Source organism: Falco cherrug, chromosome 7 (assembly GCF_023634085.1).
Source record: "Falco cherrug isolate bFalChe1 chromosome 7, bFalChe1.pri, whole genome shotgun sequence".
Taxonomy (NCBI): domain Eukaryota; kingdom Metazoa; phylum Chordata; class Aves; order Falconiformes; family Falconidae; genus Falco; species Falco cherrug.
This window is the reverse complement of record NC_073703.1, coordinates 32,013,603-32,025,680: the sequence shown is the minus strand read 5'-3', so window position 1 is coordinate 32,025,680 and position 12,078 is coordinate 32,013,603. Positions and strand designations below refer to the sequence as shown.

Here is a 12,078-nt window from a genome sequence, read left to right as displayed (position 1 = left end):
TACGTAGTAGGTCAGAAAAAGTTTTAAATAGATTAACATGGAAACCCTCATTTGGAGAGCATAAAGTTCATGAAATCCCTGTGTCTCACTTCTTATTAGCCAGATCTCAGCAGCACTTCACTAAACCTTCCTGAATCCCTCTCCAGTAAAAAAAAAATAAAATAAAAAAATCCAACTTTCACAAATCTCTAGGCACAAGTACTTAAGGAGAAGCTGAACTGCACAGAAGTCCCAAGGCATTCAGGAGTTTGGCAGAAGAGAAATAGTGGCATATGTAACCAAGCTTTTGGTCATTTAGGGCTTTGCAGGTCAGCAGAGGGAAGGGGATTCTTCTAAAAAGAATCCCCTTTGCACTCTGCTGACATTTTATTGGCAGGCTGTGCAGACTATACTGGTAGGATGCTTTTTGTGAACTTGTTCCGCTCAGTCCACGTGCCCTTCCAATCAGTTTGTGCATTTGCAATGTCTTCTGTGAAGTCTGCTGAATGACGGGGTCTATTCTTTATTTGCTTTGCTTCCATTTCAGCATTTTGCTTGCCTGCTGTCAGGCATGGTGGTTACTTCATAGTAAGTGACTGAGAAACCCCATTTCCCTTACAAATTCATAGAGTTTCAAAAATCAGTAACTTACATTTCACATGTAACGGGGAAAAAACTCAAAAGTGATCTGGTATTTCCTTCAAAGGTCATAAATGTGCAACTGCTGGGTTTAGAGAACATGGTTCTGAGGGATTCACAGGACACAGCGCTGTGGTGGCTCAGAACAGCATTCCTTGCTGAGTAACCCTGATACTGTCTTTATAGCCAGCCATTCCATAAGGAGCCATTTGTGGAGAACTGGCGGATATAGGTGTACTGACAAAAGTTAGACTTTGGGAACTGTCTGCTTTTGGGTTTTTGTTGTTGGAGAGGTTTTTTAAAAAATACTAGATAAAGAGGAAGGAACTTGCTTTCAGTGTTTCAAGTTAGAAAGATAGAAGTTGAAATGTTCAGTATTATAATTACATTTCACTTCCAATATTAAGAAATACCTACAAAACTTTACATAAAATCAACAGTAATATTTATTTCAAAAATGTTATAAATGTAACAATTTAAAAACATCGGTTTTAACTCAAATTCAGCTTTTACAGCTACAATAAACAGTTACTCCAACACAAGTTATTTGGTTTATATCAGAGGCTGAGAGTACTCATCTAGAAGTTTAGACGCTCTTACAGATGTTGAATTAACTTGACACATTACTGTAAAATGATATTTCTGCTGCTTCTCAGTGCCAGTTTAGCAAGAAAGTTCCATAACATTTTATGAAAACAATGTATATAGAAAATAAGTAAGAAAACTAAAAGCTACATCTCAAAGCATATGTGCTTGATGAACATAAACATAGAATTGCAGCAATTGCAATAATGTATTCTTACATGAAATGAAAGGAGAAGATGAAATGCTTTGTACTTTAAGTTAAGAAACTGAAAACATTTGTCAAGGCTAAGTAGGAAAAAAATTTAAAAGGAAGTCAAAGGTATTCAAAAGAACGTAAATGGCTTTGTATTTTGTAAGGAAGAATGAAAACCTTTCACAGAAGGAGACTGTGATGATCTCTGATCCTGTCCAAATGCAAATGGAAAACTAAAGTCATCTTTTCCATCTCCAAATGCATGAGAAGTTGATTCCGAGGGGAAGGGAAAAGCAAATGCATCCTCACTTTCTGATTTCCCAAACAAGCTTCCTATATGGAATACATATTATATTTATTGTTAGATTAAATCTACTGTAAAAATACTGCATTCAGCATAATATGTTTCTTTAACAATATTGTACTCAACACCCTGCCAAGTATCAGCCTACGTTGTGTGTTTATTTCTGCACTAGAAATGGTACTTCCAGGAGGGCGTTACTAGAATCTGCATAGAATGAAGTGTGAAGTACTTGAATGATTTAGAACAACAAAACACTTCTGCATGATATACTAGGCAAAATATTTAGAATACTAAGCAGCAGTCTTTGATAACTGATACATTTTTGCAGATTCTTTCTTCTCTAGCAAACAATGCCACCAGCCACTAAAACACTCTGAGAAACAAAGCTACTGACAGAAAAATACATGAGTTTTATATTTAGTAACACAAAAGTCACACACTGTTCTCTGCAACAGTTATATATGCATATAACCTTATACTCATCACTTCAAAAAAAAGTACCTTTGAACTTGCCACACCTCAAAAAAAAGTAGTTACAGTTCCCTTCAGAAAACTGTTTGATCAAGAATAAGTTTTGATCCTATTGATATCGTGAAAATTTTTATTTCAGTAAAGCCAGGATTTCACACAGAATGTGTAAAAATGCATAGCTCACTTAATACTAAGTGGAAGACACTGTTTATTAAGTCTGATTCTCCTCACTTTTACTTGTGCTGTTTTTACATTGCATACCTCCAACAGTTTAAAATGATGGAAGTCAGTTTACTGTCAACATTTCTTTAATTAAATGAAAACGTTATTTTCATTCTAGTTGAGGGGGCGAAAAAACCCAAAAGATGTACTCTTTACAATACTAAGCTGGTAGCCTCAAGTTAAAAAGCAGCATTTACTAAATACTGTAGCTTTTTTACATTCAAAAAACCCTGTTGTTTTCATCAGTGGAAAAGCTTTGACATTTGAATTTTTTTTCTCCCTTGCAGGTTCTCTCAGTTTGCTTCAAACACACATAACACTATTCCTATTCCTTTCTCATACCTCTTTTTTTCATGACATCTCATATATCTGAAGCCAAATGTGCAGGGAAAGACTTAAGTTAGACAAACCACAAATGAACATAATAAACGACTGTATCACCACTGAACACCTTTTTAGACAACCAAAGGTGCCCTATTAAGCAGGCTCACGAGCTTGTTAGTCACAGAAGCACCAGTAGAAGACAGCTGGTATACGCAAATACATCTGATTCAGACTTACCAGTATCTTTGTGTGGGGAGAGAGGGTTCAAATTTCCCACAGAATAACTTTCCTCTGTCTGAAATTTAAACAGCCATTTTATTTAACACACGAGAAACACAAAAGATAAGCTCTAATGTAATTAGTTCATTCACTTTTGGTGAGAAAGACACTGTCCCAGTGAATGTTAGCAGCCTTCGCAAAATCTGCATTTAAATGTATGTATCAGTCCCTAAAGCTGCAAGGTAAACTCTTTGATGAGATATGTTTCATCATATTCACTTACATCTGCAAATACTCTCCTGCCATTCTTATGGAAAAAGCATCGGGTTGAGAACAGAACAAAATCTGATCTGGCTTTTTAAACTGAAAAGATGCAAAATTATTTCATTCTGTGACATTTTAGAAAAACCTCTAAGCAACAACATAATTACTGCCTACTGAGTAGGACCTGATATTGCCAGAAAGAGTAGCTGAATAACCACTCATCACTCTTGAGAGTAGTTCTTAGGCTAGATTTATAATAGATACTTAGGTCCTTCAAAACTCCCATCTAACTTCAGAGAATCCCATGTGACTAGTACAGGCTAATAAATTCTTGGTTTCTGCCTCTGAGCAGGCACAAAATAACATGGGTTCTGACAGCACTAGGTAACTTAATACCTACCTCATTCCTAAACAATTCACTAACTACTCACCAGTGTATTCTCTCCTACAGGCAGCTGATGCTAGGAAATCTCAACAACACACATCTTGCAAACACAAGACAAAATGATGCTTTTCTTCTTCCCTCCTTCAGCTTTTACCTAGTAACCTCAAGACTGAGCCCACCCATTGAAATAGGAGATACCTGTGTTCAAATCCCTTATTTCTATAACAGGGTTTGAAACGACATTGCCAGCCAGTGATACCTGATATGCACTGACACACATCTACCCTAAATACTCAGTTATCTACCTATTAGCCCAAGAGAGTAAAAATTACTCTAGAGCTCTCTAACTAGGGGACCTGCAAAGAAAAAGGAAGAGCTGGATTCCACTCCCTATTCCAATTAGTTGCCTACCTGTCTCCTCCATTTAAGTATAGCTAATCCATATTTGTTCTCCAGTACTCCTAATAAATAGCCCTTCATTCCCTTTCTCAGTGTTCTGCATTTTGTGAAAAATGGAGGGGGGGGGGGGGGGGCAGGTAGAATTTTAAGTATCTGATTCCGCGCTTCAGCATGACAAAACCACATAGGACAGGCATGCAAGTTGTGAATTTTCCTAGGGTACCTAAAGTTTTGCATTGCAATGCTGAACCAGCAGCCTTTTTGTGAATCTAGTGGGCTGTATGTTTGCACAAGATCCAATCTTGCCCATATGGAAATGATTCATACTTGATCAGAAGTCATCACAGGGGGATCACCAGGAAAGGAGATAAGTATTTTCAGAGGATATCGAATGTAAAATTAAGTAAGCCAGTAAAAAAAATTATTTGCCACAAAAACAACCAGTCTCAAAAACCTCATTCACTGTCAATCCTGTGTGCTTAGCATATTTTGCTTTGTGGAAATTTAATATTCTCAAGTACTTATTTTTACCTCATCACATGAATTTTCTGCCCCAAACACAGAAAAGTCAAATAAATTAAAGCCAGGTGACTTCTGGGAGAAGTTCACAAGAGAAAAGAAAGCAGGAGATTTTGATGTTCCTTCTTCACAACCTAAACTCTGAATGCTGTAAAGACAGAAAGGAAGAAATTATATTACTAGTTTTTAAAAGTAGACAAGACAGATTTTTTGTTCTATTTTTTCTTTTTCTGTTTTGTCACTTTTTTAGATTCCCATATGTTCCATCAATAATTGCTTCTTGCAACACAGAATGAATAACACAACCATTTATATCAAAGTGAGGTGGTATTCTCACCAATTCCCTACCTTTTTACAAAAAAAAATGTTTAAAGATAGAACAGGGTGTAACAAATATTACTGCAAGAAAATACAACAACTTTAGCAAAGGAGCTACAAAGAACCTATGTCTTGTATATTTCTAAGCAGTCCCCCACTTTCAAAACAGCTTCAAGTGGAAATGACATTGTAAGAGGAAAATCTAATAAATTACCTAGCATAACTCAAAAACAAATCAAATATTTTCAGAAGAGCTTTCTAAAAAAGTCTTTCTATAGTATCTTTCAAAAATAGCAGAAATGTTTATACAATCAACATCAATACAACTTTGCTCAAAATCAGAATAACAGCTGATATCATACAAGTCAAATGGAGGTGTTTTAGAGAACCGAGTTTTCTTCCCCTTTGAGTCAGGTGTTCCTACAAATGCAGGTGTTTCAGGTGTTCTTAAAAAATGTTCTGCACTTTCTTCTGCTGTGTCAGGATTATCTTCATTTGACTCAAAATATGTCTGTATGCCCTATTAAAAAAAAATACATTAAAGTTTATAGCACATAAAATTTCCCAAAAATATCATTGGTCCATTTACCTATAAATAAATGCATTATAAGTTTTAGGGTTGGTTAGTTATTTTTATTCTCATTAAAAATAAAAGTATTTTAATAAAATGCTCAGTGACATATTCACCATACTTAAAACTGTAGCCTTAATTTATCTAATTTAAAATGGGCCTCTTGTGAATGAATCTGTGTATGAAAATTTTCATCCAAAAAATAAACACACTCATGAACTGACTGAAAACACTGATTTTGAATAAAAGAACTATTCCACTCTAAAGTATGTCTTAGCATGACACTTCAAGTCACACTGGAGTCCTCTTGATACTCCCTAGTGAAATGAAGGAACAGCACCATCAGAATATATTTCAGTTGACTGAGATAGTTCCTTTTCCTCAGCAAATGTTAAATGTGAATGTACACTTGGATTCTGTGGAGCTACTTCCACCAGACCCAATGCTGTTTTAAAGACATTCTTCTCCACCAGCTGCCTGCAGGCGTCAGCCTGTATTGAGCCAACCATAAGATGAGATCTCAAACTTGATCTTTGTGCACTGGTTTTGGCTGAGAGTTCATAGCTTGTATGATGCTGTAGTTTGGATTTGTGACAAAAACAGTGTTGATAACACAAGGATGTTTTAGTGATTGCTGAACAGTGCTCACACAACATCAAGGCCTTTTCTGTTTCTGATGCTGCCCCGCCACTGAGTATACGTTGGAGATGCACAAGCAGTTGGGAGGGGACACAGCTGGGAGCGGACACAGCTAGGTCAGCCCAGCTGACCAAAGGGGTATTGCACACCATACAATGTCATGCTTAGCAATAAAAGCTGCAGGGAAGAAGGAGGGGATATTTGGAGTTACAGCATCTGTCTTCCCAGGTAACTGTTACATGTGATGAAGACCTGCATTCCTGTAAATGAATAAACACTGTAGGTGGAATGTAGTGAATGAATTGCTCATGTTGTTTTGCTGGCATGCACAGCTTTTGCTATACCTATTAAACTGTCTTTATCTCAACCCACAAGTTTTTGCGCTTTTACCCTTCTGATTCTCTTCCCCATCCCACTGTGTAGGGAGTGAGCAAGTGGATGTGTGCTGCTTAGCTGTTGGCCAGTGTTAAACCACGTCTTGATACCACCTATATATGCCAACTGTACACACATCTGGCTTCAATATTATGGTGTGGTGAGCTTGATCTCACATTCAGGCACAGCTAGTAAAAGCAGTGCCAATGGAGCTACACAGACTCTGCAGCTAGCACAGAGCTTATTTACTATAGTTTTGTGGGAGAAATGAGTCTCAAATGCAAACATTTTTTTAAAAGGTTTCATCAGCTCACACTGATGAAAATTATGATGTGAATAGCATAGTCATCCTAAATAGCCTGTTGTTAAGGTAGCATAAAAACCCCCAAAACGCTGACATGAACAAGGGCAATGATCACTGTATTAGTAATCAGAAGGCACTGACTGGCTTCTCACCTGTTAGGTGCTTTATAATGAGTCACTTTGCTGATTTCTGAGATTTACCTCTTGCCAAAAGATTCAAATATGACAAGACACTTTGACTATTCTAAACAAAATAATTACTTATGATGTAGAAATGCTTTGCTTACTTGAGGTATATACAAAGAATCCTTTGGCTCATCTTCTGCTTCTTTATCACCACATTTGGCCTCTTGGTTTGCTATACAAAAAAGACAGCACTGCTTTTATTATAACAGCATTTTGAACAGATAAATAAGAATTATGTTGTGGTGAAAGAATCCTTGAGAAAGGGTTACTAACTTGGCATTGCAATTGGTAAGGAAGTGTTCTGACTGTAGTTTTTATTATAATAACCCACTTCGTAGCTACGTCCATAATACCTCTCATTCTGCCACTTACTCGCTATCGTTACAGCAATGCTTAGGCTGCTTCATATGGTTTGGTATGTTCTTCAAACCTACTTATTGCTCCCTGAGAGTGCTGTTTGTCTAATCCAGCTACTGCCCTCTGAGAGTGCTAATATCAGTCAATAGAAACCAGGTGGAAACAATATAAAAAGCACATCCACATGACACTGATGAAGTGTCTTAAAGAATTGGGCAAAAGCCAGGGTAAGAAATTAGAAGAATGCTATCAGACTTTCAAGCTTCAGGTGGTGCAACATTTCAGGCACTGTGGATTAAGATGCTGTGTTTCAGGACATGTAATTAGGATTCTATTTAAAAAAAAAAAAAAGATTATAATTTCTGACATGCATCTGAAGTGGCAGCATAATTAGAAAAAATACATTTAAACTGAAGCTCAGTGTCTTGTGATTTAAAAAACTATAGCTGTATTTGTAACTACCCTGTTTTGGTTTTGTACACATTCTGTATGTAATTCTCAAGATAATTTTCATCTTTAATAATCTTAGACTGATGCATCAAGATTCCTAAATTACTGAGTTTACTATATCCCTTTTCTTTGCATTTTCTCATGCCTTGTGGGCAGACTTTCACACCAGATTTCATTTTACCCAAGTAATCTGAGACTAGAGCGTGGATTTACAAGAGATGCTGGAAGCTTCCTTTTATTAACAATGGTTAATGCAGAATGAATCCCACATTACTGAGCAGTTTAGTCTCTATTTAAATTAGGAAATTGCATGTCTGCTATGTTTAAAAGTTCGAACTAAATAATCAAGGTGGAAAAGGAATATAAATGGTGGCTCACTTAATACCAGAATGAAAATTTGGCCCCTAGAACTTTGTCTAATTATGTGATCCAGCATATAGTAACAGCACAACCAACCTATCAAAAAAAGACAGTGGTACTTTACCTGTTGTTGCACTTTCACTCTCAAACTGTTGACTGGAAGTCATCTGCTTTGCAGGAATTACCAGTCTAAAACCAAAAATTATTGTTTGTCTAAATATGGATTATTTCCATAAACCTCAATCTCAAGAATGAAAACTATTTATGGAAGAAATTTACCTGAGTTGCATTTGGTTTTGTAAGTTTGCTGTTGATGGAACTTGGGCAATTTGTGGGTTATTAGTCTCTGCAGTGTCAATAACCATCTAAAACATAGTAAAAGATTCAAATGAGCAGTATATGAAACTGTCACTTCAACAATATCACTCTGATTTCTCCTTAGATTGTGGAAAACCCTTCTTTTAGGGATTTGCCTGACCCCTAACCAGTCTTTAGGGGTCAGGCAACATAACTTGTATTGCTTATCTTTACCTGCATTTTAACAGCATGATACCCAAAACTGCTTCTATAATTTTTTTATAAAGTCTCATTCACAGCACTGATAACTAGATCTGAATAATTAACTTTTCTGTTGCACAAATAACATCACATTATTTACAGACTATATCCAGGCTTGCTATGACTGCAGCCAAGTTGCTTCTGCTTGGCAACGCAGAAAGGGCTGGAGCCAGGCATGTCTCCACCTCTAAAGGCCAAAGTAAGTATGCACATCAGTGAATACATCTCATGTGTGGACTGAAAAACTGCAGAAAACATGGCATTACTCCCACTTCACAGATTTTCATCAGATCAGAAGGCCTAACTCTTACATGTAGCCTGTATGTGCACCTTAAGGGCAGACTGGCACTAGGAGTCTATGCCTTGGCATCAAATAACACATTATTTCACAGGAACCTGCTAGTTCTGGTTTGGTTTTAGTTGGCAAAATGTACCAAATTGAATTCAGTTCAGGGTGGGGGACAAAAGGGCTGGTTATGCAGAATCTGACTGCCACTCCTATAGTTTACATCATGCCTCTTCTGAAGCATAGCAACCTTCTTTCTTCCAATCTTTTCGGTTTTCCTCAGACTCCACCTTCTTTCCCTTGCTGCCATCACCCTTCCTTAAAGTTCCCTTAACCTTGACTTACTGCTTCCTGCTCTTCTGTAAGTGCAATTCTAGGTCCCAGATTCCCATCCTCAACTCTGGATTACCCTGGCAACAGCCCTTCCATCATCCTCATCATGTCCAACTCCCTCAACCAGTCACAAATCAGAATTGCTTGAAATTTCTTCTGGTCTTGTTCCACTCAGTCTAGCCATGGTCCTTCATGTTGTCTTGTCTTACAAAGGCTGCTTCTTCTACTACAGACTCCACTCTAAACTGTTCACTCACTTCATCCTTCAGTTCCCTTGAAATTCTTAAGAAAATCACAACTAGTTCTGTTAATTTTTTACTTGACAATTTTTGCTGTTCATTAAAATTTGGTTTTAAATAGGTACAGTGAGATGCCCCTTATGAAGAAAAGTGTCAATATAGAAACTTCCCCAAGCTTCTGCACAGCAAATACAGTTGCAAACTACTTATCTCCTATGGCCTTACCTTATCTGAGTACTCCTTTTATATTTAACAGTCTATTGATCCTATGAATATCCTTGCACTTGAGATTTTATCAGTGGTTTTCGTAAGTGTGCAAGTTGTTCCTCCAGCTTGTTTCTGAATTGGTTTAATGTGTCTGTATATTTAAGATAATGAGCTGCAATACACTTCACCTTTTCAAAAAAGTGCCATAGGAACTATTTGTTTATGGGTGACAGATGGAAAATGTAATTGTGGATACCTCAAGTGTATAAAAAAGCAATGCTGCTTGTGGGTTTATTCCTCTCAGCCCAGATTTTTGTTTCTGGAACTCAGCTGTTAAATGTAGGCAGTCCTGTATAACATCCTTTTATGTCTTTTATTAAATCCTTCATTATGGAGTAGATGGTTGACAATTAGTCACTAATAAATTACATTCCTTCTTTAGAATTCCAAAAGTTTGCTACATACAACCCAGTGAATCCTCAAAGTTTATTCTAAATTTTAAAAACTATTATACAAAATTAATTGGATAGATGGTCCACCTCAAGTTTGGCATTAGAATGCTTCTATGACTACCAGTTGCACTTTCTAAGAACATAGATATTTTCAGAATGAAAAGGTATCAAAGAAAGATTTTTATTATGATTACTAAGATCAGAGTCCTGGTTGCAGTATTAACAAATTTTACCTAAGATATAATAGCACTAGATATATCTGAAGTGTTTTGAATTTAAACAATCACATAAAACAGATCATAAAATCCCATGGTTTTACCAGTGGGAGAGCTACATACCTGTGATGAATTTTCTGCAAGGCTGGAACAACTGCTAGTGGCCACTGAAAGCTCCATAGATTTTTCTTTTTCTTCTCTCCCTAAATTAATAAATATTACTTAATACTGTCAATAGGATTAAGCATGCAAAGCACGGCATTGTTAAACTGAACTTGGGAACAAAGCTTATAAATTTTCCTGTTAACAGAGAGCTAAAAGAAAGTTATCACAAAATATGCAAGTATCAATCAATTTACTGGAAATAATACTCAGTTAATATTTAAGTATGTATGCAAACCATGCTAAAGATATGTTTCAGATTTTTCTGATACTATGCACCAGGTATACATGTCACATTACTCATCGCACAGATAAAAGAGGAATCAGACACAGATTTTCAGAACATAAAGACGGGTATGTACCCAACTTCCATCAAAAGCCTGGCTTCAGCTATCACAGTTGGAACAGTTCACTGGGTTTTTTTATCATGGTTTCCATTCATTTACACAAAAATAATCCAAAATTCTCACAAAAAAGATCATTAAACACACTGCACCTGTTTCTGTTCGTTGCGTTGAGAACCTAATACTCTGTACAGACTGGACTAATTTCCTAGGAATGCATGGGACATGTAATGGTTTATACAGCTGATGTTTCTCACTTAGCAAAGATGGATGTTCACTCTCTTCAAATACCCTAAAGAAAATCAAATTTTAAAAAAATTAACATTTGCAAAATAAAGGAAATAATAAAACATAACTGCTTCAAATAAGTGGACTTTTCAAGGCAGATGCATGCTGTCGAGAGGTTCTACCTCTTTCAGCTCCAGCAGCTGATAAAAATTGAAGATTTCTTAAATTATATCAGACAGACAGTATCACTGGAAGACATAAAGTAGTAATAACCCAATCAGAAGAACATTGCTGACTTAAATTTTGTCAATATCAAAGAAAAGTATTAGTAGTTTGGGGGTTTACACTTTGATTTAAGTACTTCATTATTGTAGTTCTGAAATCACATTTTCACATTCAAAAACACTTTCTCTCTGAGATTGGAATACTCACAACACATACACAAAGGAGAAAACTGCAGCAAGTGTTTTCACTTGTGGGGTAATTATCTGCATAGGGTAAATAGCCTTTTACAGTGTAGAAAGACAATGGTTAGAAGAACAATGAAGGATAAAGTGGGTATTTGGCACAGGAACATTTACCATTTTTTAAAATAATGAGTTCTATTTTATTTTTTCCCTGGCATTCCTGCTTAGGCCTCTATGCTTCTAGCTACAACATCTGGTTTATAGCTGACTGAACAATGCTATTCAGAACAAATGAAGCATTGAGTCAGACTTTTTGTTCTTGTAATCTTCCATAAATACAAATAATATAAAATGTGGGATGCACTTTATAAGGTAGTGTGGAGTAAAATTAGCAACACTACTAAAAAATAGCAAACTAGAAGCACTGCTTAAGATATATGGACCAAATAACACATAAAACTAATATACATGCACAACTGTGCTCACATAAAACCATTAATGCACCTCAGTCAAATAACTCTGATGAAAAGGACTATCTTCACCCATAAAGTTACATATACACCTAGTTCTGTGCTGGGCTGAGAC

At 36.3% G+C, this 12,078-nt stretch overlaps 1 protein-coding gene across 1 annotated transcript in view; it reads right to left on the bottom strand.

The window, feature by feature from the left end:
* Positions 1–1,443: 1,443 nt before the first annotated feature.
* C7H14orf39 (chromosome 7 C14orf39 homolog) overlaps positions 1,444–12,078 on the bottom strand; it is a 32,649-nt gene continuing 22,014 nt past the window's right edge. The window contains exons 10-18 of the mRNA XM_055715935.1: positions 11,011–11,150; positions 10,476–10,555; positions 8,342–8,427; positions 8,187–8,251; positions 6,997–7,067; positions 5,184–5,341; positions 4,516–4,651; positions 2,955–3,012; positions 1,444–1,729 (exon numbers count right to left, since the gene is read on the bottom strand). Coding sequence (XP_055571910.1) covers positions 1,527–1,729; positions 2,955–3,012; positions 4,516–4,651; positions 5,184–5,341; positions 6,997–7,067; positions 8,187–8,251; positions 8,342–8,427; positions 10,476–10,555; positions 11,011–11,150 — 997 coding nt within the window. The 3' untranslated portion in view covers positions 1,444–1,526. The remainder of the gene's footprint in view (positions 1,730–2,954; positions 3,013–4,515; positions 4,652–5,183; positions 5,342–6,996; positions 7,068–8,186; positions 8,252–8,341; positions 8,428–10,475; positions 10,556–11,010; positions 11,151–12,078) is intronic.